The sequence below is a fragment of the Gracilinanus agilis genome, chromosome 1 (genome assembly GCF_016433145.1).
Source record: "Gracilinanus agilis isolate LMUSP501 chromosome 1, AgileGrace, whole genome shotgun sequence".
Classification (NCBI taxonomy): domain Eukaryota; kingdom Metazoa; phylum Chordata; class Mammalia; order Didelphimorphia; family Didelphidae; genus Gracilinanus; species Gracilinanus agilis.
Genome location: NC_058130.1, coordinates 598,489,466 through 598,507,941, shown reverse-complemented (window position 1 = coordinate 598,507,941; position 18,476 = coordinate 598,489,466). Strand labels below are relative to the sequence as shown.

The following is an 18,476-nucleotide window of genomic DNA, read 5'->3' as shown; positions in this document are numbered from 1 at the left end:
AATGGTGTTTCGTCCTGTACTTTTTGTATTTCTCACTTAACTCATTTTTTTATAAACAGGATCCTCTTACCTTCCTATTGGCACTGAGATTTGCAGCAGGGATCTGAAGAGTCACTTGATAATCAGTGAGTTTATTCATTTCCTCAGCTAAGAAGTTTGCTTCCCTCACCAGGGTGTTGGCTTTTACTAGCTGTTCTCGTAATTTTGCCAGGCTTTGCCGGAAAAGCTCATCTCTATGTTATAGGAAAGAGAAGATTAAAAACTTGAGAAAACTGACAATTAATCTTAGAGGCTGCTACAATTAGGAAATAGGAGAAAACCAATTCTCTACAACCTAAGAATAAATTCAGGGACGTAGTAAATTAACTGAAGACCATGATGTGAATTTCTTTATGTCTCTTGGTCCATATATATATATTTATATATATATATATAAACAGAACAATCAACCAGGATTTAACTTTCAGAAGACAAATGCTACTGTGATATTGGAAATTTGGGGGTCCTTAAACTAATTAATTTTATTTCTTACACTACCTAGGATTAGTATATTGATGGGGAATTAAAAAAGAAAAAGGCAAAAAAACCTTTCATCTAAATGGGGTTAAGGACTATTTGAAAATGTGTATCTTTTATTTTTTAAGTAAGAAATTATCATCTTGAACACTGCCATCATAACTCATAAACTATTCTCTTTGGTCAAATTATATATATGGAATTGAATACTTCCCTGAGAAAGCTCTCTAGAAAAACTAGTACCTACTTTCCTATGGAATATAATCAGTAATTTAATTTCAATGTAATATAATCACCACATTCTAGGGAACAGACACATTCACCCCTAAAGCAGGGGTTCTTAATCTTTTTTGGTGGCTGGCAGTTTGGTGAAGTGTGTGGATCATTTCTAAGAATGTTTCTAACCAAATAAAATACATAGGATTACAAAGGAAACTAGTTGTATTGAAACACAGTTATCAACATATTTTTAAAAATTCACAGATGGATCAGACATTAAGAACCCTTGAACTAAGGAGACTTAGTTGATTTTTTTACATAATTACACAATCAGGAACATTATTATAGTAGGTTTTTGCACCTGGTAGGAAAAAATGAATACCTCTTTTATTATGATATCCAGTTCCTGTCAAGGGATAGCTCTTTCTGAGAATGATTCAAGTCAAACAAACCTGATGCTTCTACTTCCCCTTGAAACTACACTTATCAAATGAGCTATTATATTAAAATTGAAATTAGATTTAATCAGGGTTGAAAGTAATACGAAAAAGTAGAAAGAAAGCAATTTTATATGAAAGTGCATCTTATTCTCCATTCCAATACAGGTTTTTACGTGGAAGACTCTGCTTTTTCTCCTGAACTTAACAGCTACAATGCACTTAAGATATTTACTAGGAACAATAAATGTCAAAGTCTGCCTTTTCTTTAAAAAAAAAAATCCTCCACACCACCAAGAAATTATACTTGTTTTGAATAATGTCCCCTCTTGCCACCCCTACTCTATATACCCTGGTCAAAGAGTATCACTATTCCTGAAGGTTGTTATATTTTTACCTTTCCTCTGCCCATAAGGTCACCTTCTGCTGAGCCGTCTGGCCAGTGAAAGTGAGCCGGTCAGGGCCACTGTTCTGGTGTTGCCTCTCAGGAGATAGCTGTTGTCTTAGCTGCTCCAGTTCTCGTTCGTACATCATACGCTGCTCTTCCAGGGCACTCCGTTTCTCCTCTAAGTATTGTTTCTCCAGAACTTGAACCACATTCTGAACTGGGTCTGTTAAGACAAGAGAACAGGTACATTAGACAAACTGGAAGCCAAGTTGGTCCTATACTCCACCGAAGTGCCTAGAATAAAAAAAAAGACATCACTATTCCAATCACATATTCTAATCCTTACAATGAGATTTTTATGTCTTGTGCTCCTGCCAGACAAAAATTCTCAGTTTCCAATTCTTTGAATACCCCTATCTAGCCTACCTACTTAACTTCATCCACATTGATGAGTACCCCTAATTTAGATATAGCAATAATTAATAGAAAACAGATGGTAAGGCTTTATGAATATTCTCTGGAGTGGGGTGGAAAATTGTGGAACTGAGGCAAAAGGGAAACCATAAGCCTTGGATGTGAATGCAAACTTTCCAAGATCTAGAACCACTCTAGGGCTTTAGCCTAATGTGTTCATTCTCAAAAATGAGTAGAAATTTAAACAGAGATGCCACTGGAGATTAGTGGTCATGATGTTCTCATATAGAAAAGACACAGACATTGCTTTGACTATATTTTATGATACAGAGTTTGCAGAGCCAATATTAACCACAAATCTCAGTCTTTAAACTTGCCATATGTGAGTAGAAACACACAAATCATTAAAAATATTTTGGGAATATTTGGGTGAGTGCAAACTGGCCATTTTCCAGAAGCTAATGGCTTCACTAAACACTACTGTCTGATGTCTGAAGAGTTAATTCACATTTAGGTCTTTTCTTTATAAAACAACAAAAAGCTGTCTTTTGATTTCTAGCTGGTATAAATCTAGGTTACAAGGTAGGGCAAGTTCATGAACACAAAGCTTAAACAACTGTTCAAAAATAAAACCAGTCTGTTAAAGCTCAAAAAGAATTATTATTTTTTTTCTGAAAGCTTTTAGTAGTTAGTGGGGTTTAAGGTGGCTCTCTTACAGCTAATTATTAACAATGAGCTGAGGCTAGTCACTAGTTAATGCCCAATGTTGGTCTGAGAGGCTGTAATGTATGGTGTAACACAAACTGCATTTAGAATTGGAGAACCTGAGGGTGAATCTTACTTATTCTGTTTACTACCTCTATGACATTGGGTAAATTACTTAAATTCTATGGTCCTTAGTTTTCTCACATGTAAAAATGGATGAGATGGCCTAGATCATTTGTAAAGTTAGCTTTGTTGAAGACTATGGGTATGGTCAGATAAGTGAATTGTACTGAACAGCATGATCCTTATCAATAGTTTTATGGCTCTGACTAAATGGTATTGACTAGAAAAAGTTGATGCAATGGACTGGATAAAACCTTTGTCTATTGCAGTGGTTCCCAAACTTTTTTGGCCTACCGCCCCCTTTCCAGAAAAAATATTACTTAGCCCCCTGGAAATTAATTTTTTAAAAAATTTAATAGCAATGAATAGAAAAGATAAATGCACCTGTGACCTTCACCGCCCCACCCCGGATTGCTGCAGCACCCACCAGGGGGCGGTGGTGCCCACTTTGGGAATCACTGGTCTACAGCAACAGCCCTCAAAGTATAGTTTGCAGATCCCTGGAAGTTCCTGAGATCTTTTTGGTGGGTCTGACAGGTTAAAACTATTTTCATGGCAATACTAAATTTTTAATTCTCATTCTCTCATGAGTATACACTCAAGAGTTTTTCAAAGATCACATGATCTGTGAGTTAAAGATTTAGCTGCAAACATAAAGACTGAGCATTAGCTTATCATCTTATCCACAGAATTATATTTTGACTTACAAATGGACAAATTTACAGATATGGCTGGACTAGTGATTTTCTTGTAATTGTCTGGTATCAGCACCAACTAATCATCATCAAATATATTCTTTTATATAACTGCTTGGCAAAAAAACACAAGTGGGGCTAAAAGATTTAGAGCTAACTTGTGAATTTCATAGTTTATCCTGGAAAAATTGTGTTGATATTTGCACCAAGGATGTAAAGCCAGTGGTGAGTAAAACTACTATATCCTTAACATGAATCACAGAAGCAACATCAAGTTGACACTAATAATCACTACTCTTTACCATGACATACTTGAGGTTAAAAAAATTTTTTTAATCACTTTAATAATATCTGTGAATAATTTAAAAATTATTTTGTTATATCTCAATCCTTAAGTACATGCCTTTTTAACACTCTATATGAAGAAATGGGAAGTCTGGATAAACTAGCTGTTATACACACAAGTACAATGATTTGTTTCAAGGAAAACTACTTGTGAGATTGTTTGAGCTGAAAGTGAACTAGTTGCTTTTTTCATGGAATGTCATTTTTTTTAAAAAAACATCGTTTTAGACCACAAGAATGACTGGGAGACAAAATATGGTTATTCAAACTTGTAAATTTGGTAGACATTTTCTTGAATATGAATGAAGTAACCCTGTCATTTCAAGGAAAATAACTGATATTATTTACTGCCAATGATAAAATTCAATTTTTCAAATGAAAATTAGAATTTTGGAAAACATATCTGTCATTGTAAGCTTGAGTGCTTACCAAGGCTCAAAAGAGTTTTTTGATGGAATTGATGGTGATATTAATGACCATGACCTCTTTTTGTTATTATATAATGAAATCTGTCAACATTTGGCAGATCTCCATAATTCAATGAACCAATATTTTCCAAATAACCAATGCATGATGTTACAAATTCATGCTATAGTAAGAGATCCATCAAAAGTCCAAGACAGACCAATGGGTTTAATGCAAGAGAGTACAAAATGTTCATTAATTTAGTTTTGTATTCCATGTAGCGACTAACCTTTAAAAAATTGCCCACTGTTGAGTTTAACACTAAAAAAGATTATCCACAATTATATGAAAAAGATATTTGAATACTCCTCCCTTTTTCAACTATTTTTCTGTGAAAAGCAGGATTTTCTTCATATACTTCAACCAAAATAATATATTTCAAAAGAATGAATGCAAAAGCAGATAAAAATCTACCTGTCTTTTATTTACAAAACCATATCAAATAATGCTACTCTTTTCCCTAATTTGTTTTTGTTTTGGAAGAAGTTATTTTTCATAAAATTGTTACTTGTGGTAACATGTAATGAATTTACTACTTTCATTTAAAAGTGAATAAATATTTTAAAATGTTATTTGTTTTAATTCATAATGTGATGAATACTGATAACTATTATCCACAAAAACAAAAGTTCTTTGGGGACACTGATAATTTTTTAAAGTTGTAAAGGGGTCCTGAGACTAAAAAGTTTGAGAGCCATGAGCATTTGGTTACTTATATAATGAAGTATCAACTGTGTTTTCAAATATTAGATTTTAGTGTTTTAGATGGAAGTGGAAGAGACAAAAGACCCAATGACAATTTCCATAACACTTTTAACATTATCTGAAAGACCTCACAGATTTCTTTTTTTCCCTTCCCTTTCCTTTTAAACCTTTACTTTCTGTCTTAGAAGCAATTCTATGGCAGAAGAGTAGCGAAGTCGAGGCAACTGGGGTTAAGTTACTTGCTCAAAGTCACAAAGCTAGGAAGTGTCTGAGGTCATATTTGAACCCTGCTCCTCCTGACTACAGGCTTGGTGCTCTTTTCACTGAGCCACCTAGCTGCCCAAAGCCTCATACATTTCTTACACAATTATAAACTTAAACAATTTCCCATTATTGTTACCAGAGCAAAGGGTACAAAACATAAATTAGTAACAATCAGTTTTTTAAATGTAAGGTTAAATAATCCCAAAAACCACAAAGCAGTAAGCAAAATGACCAAATAACCAAAATAGGTCAATTATGACAAGTATCATTTACTTATAGTTTCTATAGGCTCCTGATACTTTTATATTCTTCTTGAGAGTTGTCACCTTTTCTCAAATTGAATGCATGTGCCAAGTTGGGAATTATTGCTGCTAAAGAGAAAATGTACTTTAACAAAAAAAATTCTATTTTCCCTATGAACCTAAATTTGGCATTTATTTCAAGAAATAGAATTTTCTTCACACATTCCTGTTATGTCTCTCATATCACCAGATAGGTTAACTTATGGAAAATGAACTTGCCATAAAACATAACACAGAGGTGAGATGGATAGAAAATGAAAAATAATCACCATTGTATTCCAAACAGAACAATTTATACATCCTTATAAATTATGAAGGTGATCTATGGCAGAATATGGTAAATTTTTTATTAACTAGAAACATATCAACAGCTGTGAATATTTTAGAGCCAGAAAATGAGGATTATATATGAAACTATAAACCTATATGAATTTTTTAAAAGGGGCATGAAGAATTCCCTTTACAAAAGCACCAGCAAATTTGCCAGCCCTGGCTGTTTGGAAAGCCAAGTATCTGTTCTAATAATATCAGAGATGGCAGCAGAACTATGGCTGAGAGCAGTTCTTATGTCTAAGAATCATTAGGTCCAATCTAAGTGTTTCTTCCACCCCTGGAATCATCTGAAATCTCAGTGGTCTCTGGCACTCAGATTGCCTGCACTAGTCTATTCAGGATAATATCATGCTGTCAAGTGATGGCCCTACTCAAATGAGGACAGCAGTTGCAAAGGACAAGGAGGAGTGTTTTATTTGGTGACATGTTTTGATGACAGAAGCCTGCCTCCAGAGCCAGATTTCCTTAACCTATAAGAAATATAATAAGAAATAGTCTAACCTGGCACTGTGGGTAAAATGCTAATCTATAAACATTCAAGGCTGGGGCCAGTGTAGTGAGGGAATACATCTTACCAAGATACATTTCGTCAATTCATCATTGATTAGGCAGGTGCTTAGACAACATCATTATGCTGTCTAAGCACCTGCCTTAAAATGCTTTCCACCCCTTTGGGGGCTAAAGGGTTATCATTAAACTATAGAATTAAAACACTGGCTATCCTTCCCTTGACTTGAATCTTTGTGGACAACCATCTTCTATACCCATAATCACAATTAGGTGCAGCTGTGCCCTCATTGCCAAACTACTCCTTCAAAGAAATATTTGGATAATTGGCAATGTCCTTAGGGGGTCATGCCGACTGATCTATTCCTTGCTATATTACTAAATTACTAAGGAAATGGTAAGAAAGGCAACCCAGGTCCATGGAAGTCAGCAACCCGCCAGGTCTCTTCTCTAGAAGGTAAGTGGCCCCAGCCTACCATATTTATTACATTCCCCAGGTGACTTCAATCTTCCAACTTCATAAACAAGCAACCTTCTATGGTCCAGAACAGTGGCTTCCATTCAACCTTTTCTTAAATCCTTATCTATCCTACAGTGCCCCATCATCATCAGTATTGTCTGGCAGGCTTCTCCTCAAGTGACCTGAGCAATGCTCCACACACTGAAAGTGGTCAGTATTGGGACTTAAATCAAGAGAGGGTCTAGGTTCCTCAGCCCCAGGGCATACTATCCAGCAATGCAAGCACTGCTTAGCTGTGCCTAACGGATAGGAGGTAATGGAGCCAGCTGTGTATATCCAAGGGCAGGAGCCTTTAACTGAATCCATGTTGGCTGAAGCTCTACAAAAGAAACAGAAGTAGATGTGTCTCCTCTTATATCTTACTCCCCTCCATGAACTCTTCAGTCCAGTGACAGTGACCTCCTTGCTGTTCCATGAACAAGACCTGCCATTTCCCAACTCTAGGCATTTTCTCTGGCTTGTTCTCTGCTTTCCCTAATCTCTACCTACTAGATTCTAAAATCAACTAAAATCCCACCTTCTACAAGAAGCCTTTCATGACCACTCTTAATTCTCATGTCTTCCCTCCATTAATTATTTTCTATTTATTCCATATATAGTTTGTACATAGTTGTTTGTTTGTCTCTCCCATTTGATTGTGAGTTCCTTTGCTACCTTTTGTATCCCTAGTGCTTAGCATAGACACTGGCAAGTAGAAGGTGCTTAGTACATGCTTATTGACTGACTAGTTGATGAACTACCCATCTATCACAAGTAGCAGCAGAACATTTACTTCTTCCCAATCTCTACTTTATAAGAAAGATGCTGACTTTCTGAGAGAGAGAGAGCAAGAGCGCCATCTTTTACCCTCCTTTTTAATTATTATATCCAATAAGACAATTAAAAAATAATTCAACATGAAAACTTTCAAAACTGTCCTATTTACCTCTGATTCTTTGGCCTTCCTTTTGCTCTCTTCTGGGCATTAAAAAAATACTCCAATGACTCTCTTATTTATTTTCTTTTTCTATTTTTCCCCCACTACCCTGTCCATATCTTACCTTCTGTATTCCTCCCTACCCCCATGAAAAAAAAAGAAAAACAAAACCCTTATAATAAACAAGTATAGGTAGAGGAAAACAAATTCTCACACTGGCAATATTTTAAATGTTAATATTTTACAAGTTTCCCAATTATATTTTTAAGAGTCAAATTTATTTTTCTCACCAATTCAACTGGATGCAAATTTATTAGGCACCTACTAGGTACCAGGCACCAAAAATTCAGACAAAAATGAAATAGTTCCTGCTTCTAAATTCAATCATGTCATTTCTTTTCTTTTTAAAATATCCTTACCTTCAATCTTAGAATTTATACTAGTCTCAGTTCTAAGGCAGTAGAGTGGTAAGGACTAAGCAATGGGGTTTAAGTGACTTGCCCAGAGTCACAGAGCTAGGAAATGTCATATCTTTTTCTAAAAACTCTTTAATGATTCCACATGGTTTATTAAGTAAAATTCATTAGCTTTAGTATTTACTTATCTACAAGATGATGCCATTCTACTTGTCTATTATCTAATGCTATGTACCATCCCTGATATTCTCTGTTTTAGTCAAACTGGCCTATTAGCTGTCCTGCATACATATTCCCATACTTTTCCTCTCAGATGTCTTTGTTTTTGCTCTTCTTTATGCCTAAAAAGATCCTCTCCTCCTCATTTAATTAAATTAATTCCTACTTAGTCTTCAAAGCAAAACTCCATTGCTGGTTCTTCAGGGAGCCTTCCCTGATCCAACCAATATGAACTTTCTTCTTTGTTCCTCACACAGCAAGCACTCTTGCTTGGTGCTCAGATAGTTTTATATTCATTATTTTAGTTTTGTATGCCATAGCTCACAAATAGGTTGTAAGCTCTGTTAGGGCAGGAACTGTTTTATATAATTTCATCTAGTATTTAGAAGAGTGCATGCACAAAATAAAAATGTTCATCAGCGGTATCTGAATCATTTAGGGCAGAAAATTGGTTTGAATTAGTGGAAAGTCTAAGGTTCGATATTTTTTTTTGCCTTTTTTTAAGGGCATTTATTTTCAAATAAGTAAAATTCCTTGGGCCAAGTATTAATCAAATGTTGCTATGAAGGGGTCCTACAGCAGACCTGCTTTCAAAGTAGACATGATTATTTTGTAATTAGAAACATCTGTGTGCATTCCAATGATACCATAATAAAACCTCTAAAAGCAGTTTTTTCATTTAAGTAGAACATATTCTTTATTATATTGCTTGCACTAGTAATTGGTTTATCAAACCATTTGCTCATAAAAAGCACAAACTTAAATTCAGCCTAAGTATATTATTAAATTCTAAGTTAGTAGAGTTTTTATGCCTGTCATTTTATTATAATGAGCCACATAGTAAAGATCTGAGTTAGAATACTGAATACCACTTCTATCCTGTGTTCTTATTTAGAAGAATATATCTCATTTCTCTCTTCATCAAAGTGGCAGCACCATCTTTTTTTAGATCAAGGTATTGTTCAGTATGGACCAGCTAACTGGAGCAATAGAGAGAGTGCTGGGACAGAAATCAGAAAGATGCATCTTCTGAATTTAAATTTTGTCTCAGATACTTACTAGCTGTGTGAGCCTGGGATGATCAGTTACTCTATTTGCCTCCATTTCTTCAACTGTAGCACATGCTGAAGAAGAATATTGTTTGCCAAGAAAACTCCAAATGGGTCACAAAGAGTTGGACATGACTGAACTGGTTGTACAATAACAACAATTAATTCTAGGCAGAATTGCTAAGTTGGGTTTGTTTTTGGTTCACTCTTTCCTGGTTTTGGAGGAAGTGATAAAATAATCTATCTTGTGTAATTTCAGCTGCAAATAGGGTTTTGTGGCTAGGAATTTATCTCTATAGAAAAATGTGGTTCAAGTTTTAGAAAACCAATTTCCAAAAGTTTAGAACAAAACTTGCTCATGAGTTCAAGGAATGCCTGTGTAGACAAATATTACAACCTGTGAAGAGTGAATCAAACTCTCTTTGTCTATCAATCAGCAACTTTTAAGTTAATCAATCAAAAAAAACTTAAGTACCCCTACTTAATACCTTATCAATCACTAAGTATTAAAGTTCACAAGTCACTTGCTAGAGTGGGTGACAACTCCAGAAGCCACTGCCCTGCCCCTGGGCAGTGCTAGGCAAATTGAAAGACTGCAATTGATTCTGTAAAGTGGGGAAGGGACAGGAAGTGATGTGGAAAAAGGACTATAAAAAGTCCTGAACTTCCTGTCCAAGGGACTTCTCCTTTGAACTTCTCCTTTGGAGTTTGTCTTTGGAGACTCTTTATCAGTGAGCTGGACTGGAAGAGGAGACTCTTTCTCTGGATACTGTGTCAGCTTGCTGGGTGAGTAGCTGGCCTTCTTTTTCTGGCTTTTGGAGAGATGGGTTCTGGAGATTCTTGTCTTGGTTTTGGAGAAGGCTGTATTTGTAGAACCCTGGCTAAAGAGGATTACGGGAAAATACTCGTTGAGACAGAGTCTTGGGGAAGCCTTGCTGGAGCTGAGCCTGGCTTCTCAGGAAAAGGGCTGGTAGGCTTATTAGAATCTGTCTCTTTATTTACATTTTTCCACTTTCACTCTTTCCACCTCTTTGTAAATAAAGCTGCTAAAAGTCATTTTGACTTAAGCTGTAATATTTTTAAATCAGCAACTACAATATTACTTTAGAACTTTCATATTTAGCATAAAACCTAATTTTAAATTCTTACAAACTTAAACATGTCATGTATTTAATCAATGGATTAAAATCAAAGGAATAATCTTTAAAAAATTTAAAGCTTACTTCCTGTTAGTGTAGAAGCAACTGAACTGACTATGTTCACACAAGGGATGACCCATACTTTCAAAAGAAACATAATTTGCTCTCCTACCACCCTGACTTCTCCATATCTTTTCAGTAGCAGGTTTTATGTAATGGAAAAATCAGCAGACTTGTGGGGAGAAAGAATGAGTTCAAATCTGAATTTTGCCTTTTATCATGTGACAGTTGGCCAGTCAATTAATCTCTCTGATTCTCAGTTACTTATGTGTAAAATGGGAATAAAAATACCTGATTCCTACCACAAATAGTTGATGTAAGAATAAAATTAAGTAATGTACGTAAACCACTTTGTAAATGACAAAGTCCTAGAAAGGTAATGCTATTTATTCATTTTCTATTAATAATACATTAATATTATTACTGAGGAATGAAGAGTTTGCAATAGTTTGCATTCTTCCTTATATTACAAAAGCACTTTACGTGTGTCCAAGTGAACAAAATGTATGTATTTTCCATAAATGCACTCACAGTAACAGCTATAAAGGAAGTATTTTTGTTCTGGCTTTGATAATGATATAAGTTTGGAAATCCCTTCTTATGTATGTGCTTTAAGTTTTTCTTTTGCAAGTAAATTTATTAATGTTTAGTACTTATAATTGTATGCCTATTTTAAATCAGAAATCTTTCCAGGGACTGAGAGTCCTTGGCACTATGATTTGTTACACTATGACAGAACTGAAAAATTCTCTAGTCTGTTCTTATGCAACATAAAATCATATTTCAGGATTATATGTTGTCTTCACATACTTCCTTTCATTCTGTTCCTCTAAAATACTGTTTTTTTAAAACATCTTACTTTCTGTCCTTGTAAGCCAGAAGGGCAAGGATGAGACAATTGAGATTAGGTGACTTGCCCACAGTCACACAGCTAGGAAGTGTCTTAGGCCAGACTTAAACCCAGTTTCTCTTGATTCCAGGCCTGGTGTTCTATCTGCTGTGCCATCTAGCTATCCTTTGACTGTGGTTTTTAGGTTACTATCTATACAATTTTTGGTTGCAATATTAAAATGACAGGTGTTACAGGAAGAGCCACAGTAAGCACCATTTAGACATAATGCTACTCTGTTGTCAAAGTTTTTTCTCCCACCTTAGGCTAGAACTGAGAAATGATTTCTCTTAGGAGCTGCACATCATCTACTTGAGCTAAACTATTTGTCCAACCAGTGGCAAAGTTTAGAGGAAAAGGGATAGAAAGAAAACTTTTATACCAGAAAATGCAGTAAATTAGACTGCGGGGGGTGGGGGGAAAGTCAACAGAAGCAGGAGAGTAGGAGAAAGTTCAAGATCCTAGGAGAAGATGTAGGGCCCTAGAAGGAGTTCTTTAATATTCTCTGTGTTTCCTGAATAGAATCATACCATGATACAAAGTCAGTCATTTATTTACTTTTATTCATTTTTCCATTTATAAAATTCTTAAGGTGAAATACCTCCCAGTTGCTTCTTGTTTCTTTTAGGAGGGCTTCTAGCTCAATAAACTGTTTACAGTTCTAAGTTTTCTTGCAAGAAGACATTAACTTCCATTAAGTATAAAGTTTACTATAATTTATTTGTATAGTTCAAATGAATCTTTCTTTGATCATTATTATTGCAAAGTGCTCACTAAATACACTATAAAAACCTAGTACTAGGATAGGTTATCTCCTTGGTGTTATGAAAAGTACTGTGAAGCACCATCTTCTGAACTGATACATTATTATTATCTGTAAGAATAACAGCTGCAAGACTACTTCGAAACATCAAGAACTGGTAGGAATCATTCTTGTGAATAGCCCTAGTAGCAATAAAAAAAAAAGGCTTAGAGAACATTAATATGATCCTACAGTCAATGAAATTCAAAACCTTGTGGCAAACCTCTTTGTTCAAGTCTCTTTTATCCATACTGGATGTTGGTTGGTAGAACTGCAATCAATTCTTTCTAGCCTGTTAAGTTCTGTAGAGCTTGTGCTCTCCTGATTATGTCTTTCAAGAATTTAAAATCACCTCCATGGCATGAAGAGGTATCACAAAACTTCTTAACATTCTTACATTCATTATTTTCTATTATGGATATCACATCTCCCAAATGGGCTGCAAGTCCTGGTGGAGAATACTTGACGGAATGCTAACTAGTCATAACACTACCAACAAAATATTCCAGTTCTGAGAAAAACTGGTTTCATATAACAAAACCTTTAGTGAATAATAATTCAAATGAAGCTAGAAGAATTGGGAAGGACATTTTTAAAGAATCTCCCAATCTAGAATGAAGAGCAGCTTTTCAGGCACATATCTTCTAGCTTTCTCCTAATCAAAGCTGTTAAATCCTGCCAAGACACACATCTCAAGCATCAGTTGACAACAATGCCAAAAAAAAAAGAGCCATGCTATGCCATGCTAAGGCTGAACCACATAAAACCTTTATCCCAACGTTTGTGTAGGAGTTCAGTCTGAAGCCACATGAGAGGGAAGAATATCTTCAGGTAGGACCACCACCGGGATGACCACCAGGAATAGAGGTTTATCGGGAACCCACCTGGTGGTAGAGTTGAACCACAGTAAATAACATCCAGCCACTATACAGTAATGGTTTCACCACAGGAGGCTTGCAGGGGGAGGTATTTCAAATTCAGGGGAAAGGAGATATGCATTTATTATTGGGGTTTGAATAAATGAAGAATGAATATTACCTGACAAAAGGTAGGATCAATATTTGAAAATAAAGAGGAATTCAGAGGACAATCTGATATACATTGAGTCCTTATCTGGCTACCAACATAAGGCTGAAAGTAAATTGGGGTGATGGGGTCTTGGAATTATTTGGATTAGAGGACAGGACAATCACAAAGGAGCTAACCAGTATCTCTTCATTCTTCATTTGATTGCCTACTGTTTGGTTTACATAACAGATCTGTTTCTAAAATGCCATATATAAATTGATCATTCACACATTAAATTTTACTTTATTGTTCTCATAGCCATAAAGATACTTTATCTCAATTTTGTATTGGTATTTAACTAACTGGTGGAGACCTTTAAACATTTCAGAAAGTGAAGGAGTACCATACTATAGAATAGTGAGTGGAAAAAGGGCTTGACTATGTGTTAAGAAAAGGAAGCTCTAGCTCTTGCTCTAGACCAGTGGTTCCCAAACTTTTTTGGCTTACTGCCCCCTTTCCAGAAAAAATACTACTTAGCACCCTGGAAATTAATTTTCAAAAAATTTTAATAGCAATTAATAGGAAAGATAAATGCACCTGTGGCCATCACCGCCTCCCTGGATTGCTGCAGCACCCACCAGGGGGCGGTGGCCCCCCCTTTGGGAATCACTGCTCTAGACAATCTAGTCTAGATGGATTGATGCTGAGCAATCAATCAATCCATCACCAAGCATTCATTAAGCTCAGTTTTTAATTTAAAATCACTTAATGTCTCCAGGGCCCAGTTTTCTAATATGTAAAATGAAGGGGACCCTTTCCTGCAATGATAGTTATCATTTCCCAATAGAATTCTAACTCCATTCCATAATTAAAAAGCACAATCCAGATGTGTTCTATGATACACTATCCAAAAGTATGAATAAAGAAGTATTGTTCAAAATGATTCTTTAATACTGTGAATCATGATAGCTAGCAACCACTTACTATGATCTGGTCTTCAGAATAGGAGAATTTAGGAAATGATGGGGAGTCAAAGGAGAATCAGCTTCACAGGGTTCAACATATATGGCCCCCAAAAGTGGCAAATGGATAAATGAAAGGGTTTAATGTTTATCTGGGACAAGGCATGAAAATAAAAGACTAATTATAATTCTATATTCTGAGAACAAAATTAATATGATTTAGACAGATGGAATTCCATTAACTTTGTTCAGAACATCAATAATGAGCTCTTTCTGAGTGTTCCACCTGAAGGAACTCCTCCACCTCAGAGTTCACACCCTATTCCCCTGCCCTGTCTCAACATGCATAACCTGAGGCTTCCAAGGAAGAACTTGTTTGGAAATGTTGCATGAATGACCCATTAATTAGATTTTGATGTCACTAAACATCAATTTGAACTGCTTTCCCAAGCCCTTCCAGGTAGCTATCTTGTTCTTGAAGTTTTCAGGGAAGAAAATTATTGCATTGCTACACTCTCTGCTGCATTCTTTCAATAGTTAAAATTCTTGTTCATATTTATGCCTTTTTTTCTTTGCTTCAAATTCCTTTAACTGGAGATCTGTGAGGCTATCTCTAAAAAAGAATGAAGGGAAAGATGTCAAATAAAAAGAAAAAGTTTTTTGTATGTACCTTTGAACCCCAATTTCTTATGTCTCAGATCAGAGCAATCATCCTTTAGCTAGATCAGTTTCTGCCTATGAGTAACTCAGAGCATGAAGTAGGAAAGTAGATAACTAGTGGGATAATCCAAATTTTAAAATGAACCATACTTTTAAGAATTCTCTCAAAAAACAGAGCCTATATATTTATATTTGCTCCAGAGCTTCTCAAAATAAATTTCAGGGATCCTTAAAGGTCTTTCATGGTTTCTACAAGAGCTCTTAGATCAAAATAAAAAATAAAAAAGCTCTTAGATCAAAATAAAAAACTGGGTTGGCAAGAAAGGTTTGGCTAACCTCGGAAGGCATTTCTCTAGTAGTCTGTAGTATTTGTTTTAACTTTACAAATTTAAGAGAGAGGAGGGAAGAGTTGTGGCCCCTGTAAACTCATTTTAATTCCTGGGAACTGTGAGCATTTTCCTGATTTGCTTATAGGCATTTTGATTTCCTCATAGTGAGAGATGAAGAACCAGATAACAGAAAAATGGAAAAAGGATATTTTTGTGGGGTAGAAGAGAAAAATCTCTTCAAAATACAATAAAAATTTTAATTCAATTTAAATTTATTAAGTAAACTGAATGTATACCGGGCACTATATTAGGGAATGGAGATACAAAAACAAAAATAAAAACTCTCTAACCCTCAGATAGCTTACTTTCTACGGGGGGAATATAACATGTATAAAGAAAAATGAATAAATATTATTTTAAAACTACACTGACTTTCAGACAAAGGGAAACTGAGAACTTAAATATGAAGATTAAAGTGCTTGTAAAAGTTATCTAAAATAAATATTTTGAAGAAAAAACACTTGGGATACCTTGTTCAAACAATCTAAGAAAGGCTGAAGAAGCAAAAGCCTTACAGAATTTGATCAATAAGTATCCTGTTCTTTCTTGTGAGGTCTTGTAAGAGGTACCCTTAGTTCATTTACATTAGGAATTTGATCCATTTCAGTCTCACTGTGCTATAATTTCCAAATTCATGGAAAAATAATATTAAACTTTTAGCCCTTCTTCAGTGGACAAATTATTGAATGAGAATTTTCAGGGCTAAGTCTGGTACTGTAACAATTTAGGCTTAATAAGACAAAATTGGATAATGAGTCTACTGCATTTCATCAACATTTCAGAGCTTGGGTCAACTTAACAATGCTCATTCTATGGAGGAACCAGATATCTGTGCTCATTTTTGAGAGCACTGAACTTAATATGGGATATCTCCAGTAGGACTATACTAAAACAAGAATAAGAAAGAAGGAATTCTGAATTCCAAAATGGCATTTAAACCTATTCTATCTCTTCTATCAGCATGAGACAAATAGCTGCCTAGAAATGCACACCAATGTCTAACATCTCTTAACTCATGGAGTTCTTACCATTACTATTCAGTGTCTTCATAATAACTTCCATTTGTGCAAACTCATAATTATAGTCTGGTTCTGAGGAAGCTTCACTGGCTGCATCCATATCATGTTCTGGCGGACCAGTTTCTTTTTCCAAATCTTTCAACCAATCTCGTCGTTTCCTCTTGGGTAGATTTATTCTATTTTTTTTTTTTAAAAAAATTGACTTGTTAGAATCTAAAATCAGTGACAATTAAAATACTTATGAAAACAAAATACTAATGTACACAATTACCTAAAAAAGTGGTTGTTTCCCCATAATATTCTATCTCCATGCCACAACTGAGTGGCACAACACACGAGTGTTCCATTCACACAGGACCTAAAAGGAACAAAAAAGAAACCCTTAGGAGGAATGGAGTAATTAAAAGTAATAGAACAATGAGCCAAACAGTCCAAAGCAATCTTTGTTGTATCTGTAACATGCCTCAAATTTAAGTTGTGTACTGTAGACACTGAGGCAGAGCACATTTAGAAAACAGAAACTTGTTTCGCATATATCCCAGAGAATTTTTTGAGAGTTCTTATACAGCTCTTGTTTGTACATAACTGTTTGCACTGTACTTCTTCCATTATAATATGAGCATCCTGAGATCGGGGCAGTTTTTTTTTCCTCCCTCGCTCCCTCCTTCCTTTCTTCCTTCTTTCCTTCCTATATTCCCAGTGTTTAGCACACTGCCTAGCACATAAAAGGCACCTAATAAATGCTGCCTGAATGACAGTAGTAAATGGTCTGTAAAATTAGAATACTCCATTAAAAAATAGCTTGTGAAGTTCTCCATCCCCTTTCTCCTGCCCTTGCCCTTTGCTTAATATAGGATCCCACTGATTGTTATGAAAAGCATGATTAGCACATAGAGACTCTGCATTTATTTGGGGAGAAAATAATGAATCCCAAATCTACCACCTATGTGGTTTTGGGTGAATCATTTAAATTCTCTAGTCCTCAGTTTCCTCATCTTTAAAGTACCAAGGTTGGATTAAATTAATTTAGCTCTCTTCCAACCCTACATATATAATCTTTTAATCCCATGATAATTGATCTCTGATAACTGTGACGTTATAATAAACCCATTTTCCCATCATTAGAAAAGAGCTTACTGATTTAAATTTTAAAAAAGGGAAAACATTTTCCTGTTCACTCATTCTTTTGTTTAACGTGGAAAAGGGAACAGTTTTGTGATTCTTATATCCTCATTGGAATAGAAGAAAACTGAACAACTGAACTCTTATTTTCCATCAGGTTATACTTCTCTACTAACTGGACCTTTATGAACTCAAAACTCACAATTCAATCTCAAACACAGTATTGTATAATTAATAATAGGGTCTTGCACGAAATCATTCAGTAGTAGTAGTATTTCAACAAGCAGTATTTCAATTATGGTTAGTTTCTATTGATAAAAAAATCCTAGAAACCTACTCTAATATTTTTGATCTATCACAAATATAAAAAAACATACTTTGCTATGTGTTTTTTCCACTGACATGCTCCCATATTCTCGCCAGTCAAAATGACTAATTTTGTAACTCTATCCCTACAAGTCTGCTTTCCATCTGTTTGGAATTTTCTACTATTTTATTAGTCTGCAGAACTGTGGAAGAAAAAGAAGCCAGGCTTTATTTTGCTGCATGGATGGTGAAAAGTATTACAAAAAATGGGCTTATCTATTCCTTTATCACCAGTATTTCCCACCTCTGTGCATTTGTTCACTTGTTCAAAAAACTTCAATAGTTATTTATTGCCATGAGGATAAAATATAATCTTTCCAACCAGACTGGCATTTATAGATCTTCACAATCTAACTCTCACCTACATTTTCAGACTCATTTTTATATTATCCCCATTGACACATTCTGGTCAGACTGGTCCTTTAACCATGTTGTGAATTCAACACTCCAGTGCCCATTTTCCATCCCTTTATACATCTGTCCTTCACATTTGGGATGCTCTGACTTCTCTCCCATGCCTCC

The 18,476-nt window shown here is 35.2% G+C and overlaps 1 protein-coding gene across 1 annotated transcript in view; it reads right to left on the bottom strand.

The window, feature by feature from the left end:
- Window positions 1–18,476, bottom strand: part of KIF13A (kinesin family member 13A) — a 226,016-nt gene that overhangs the window by 51,582 nt on the left and 155,958 nt on the right. Inside the window, exons 15-18 of the mRNA XM_044667532.1 lie at window positions 16,738–16,824; window positions 16,476–16,642; window positions 1,570–1,783; window positions 71–233 (exon numbers count right to left, since the gene is read on the bottom strand). Of these exons, the coding sequence (XP_044523467.1) occupies window positions 71–233; window positions 1,570–1,783; window positions 16,476–16,642; window positions 16,738–16,824 (631 nt within the window). The remainder of the gene's footprint in view (window positions 1–70; window positions 234–1,569; window positions 1,784–16,475; window positions 16,643–16,737; window positions 16,825–18,476) is intronic.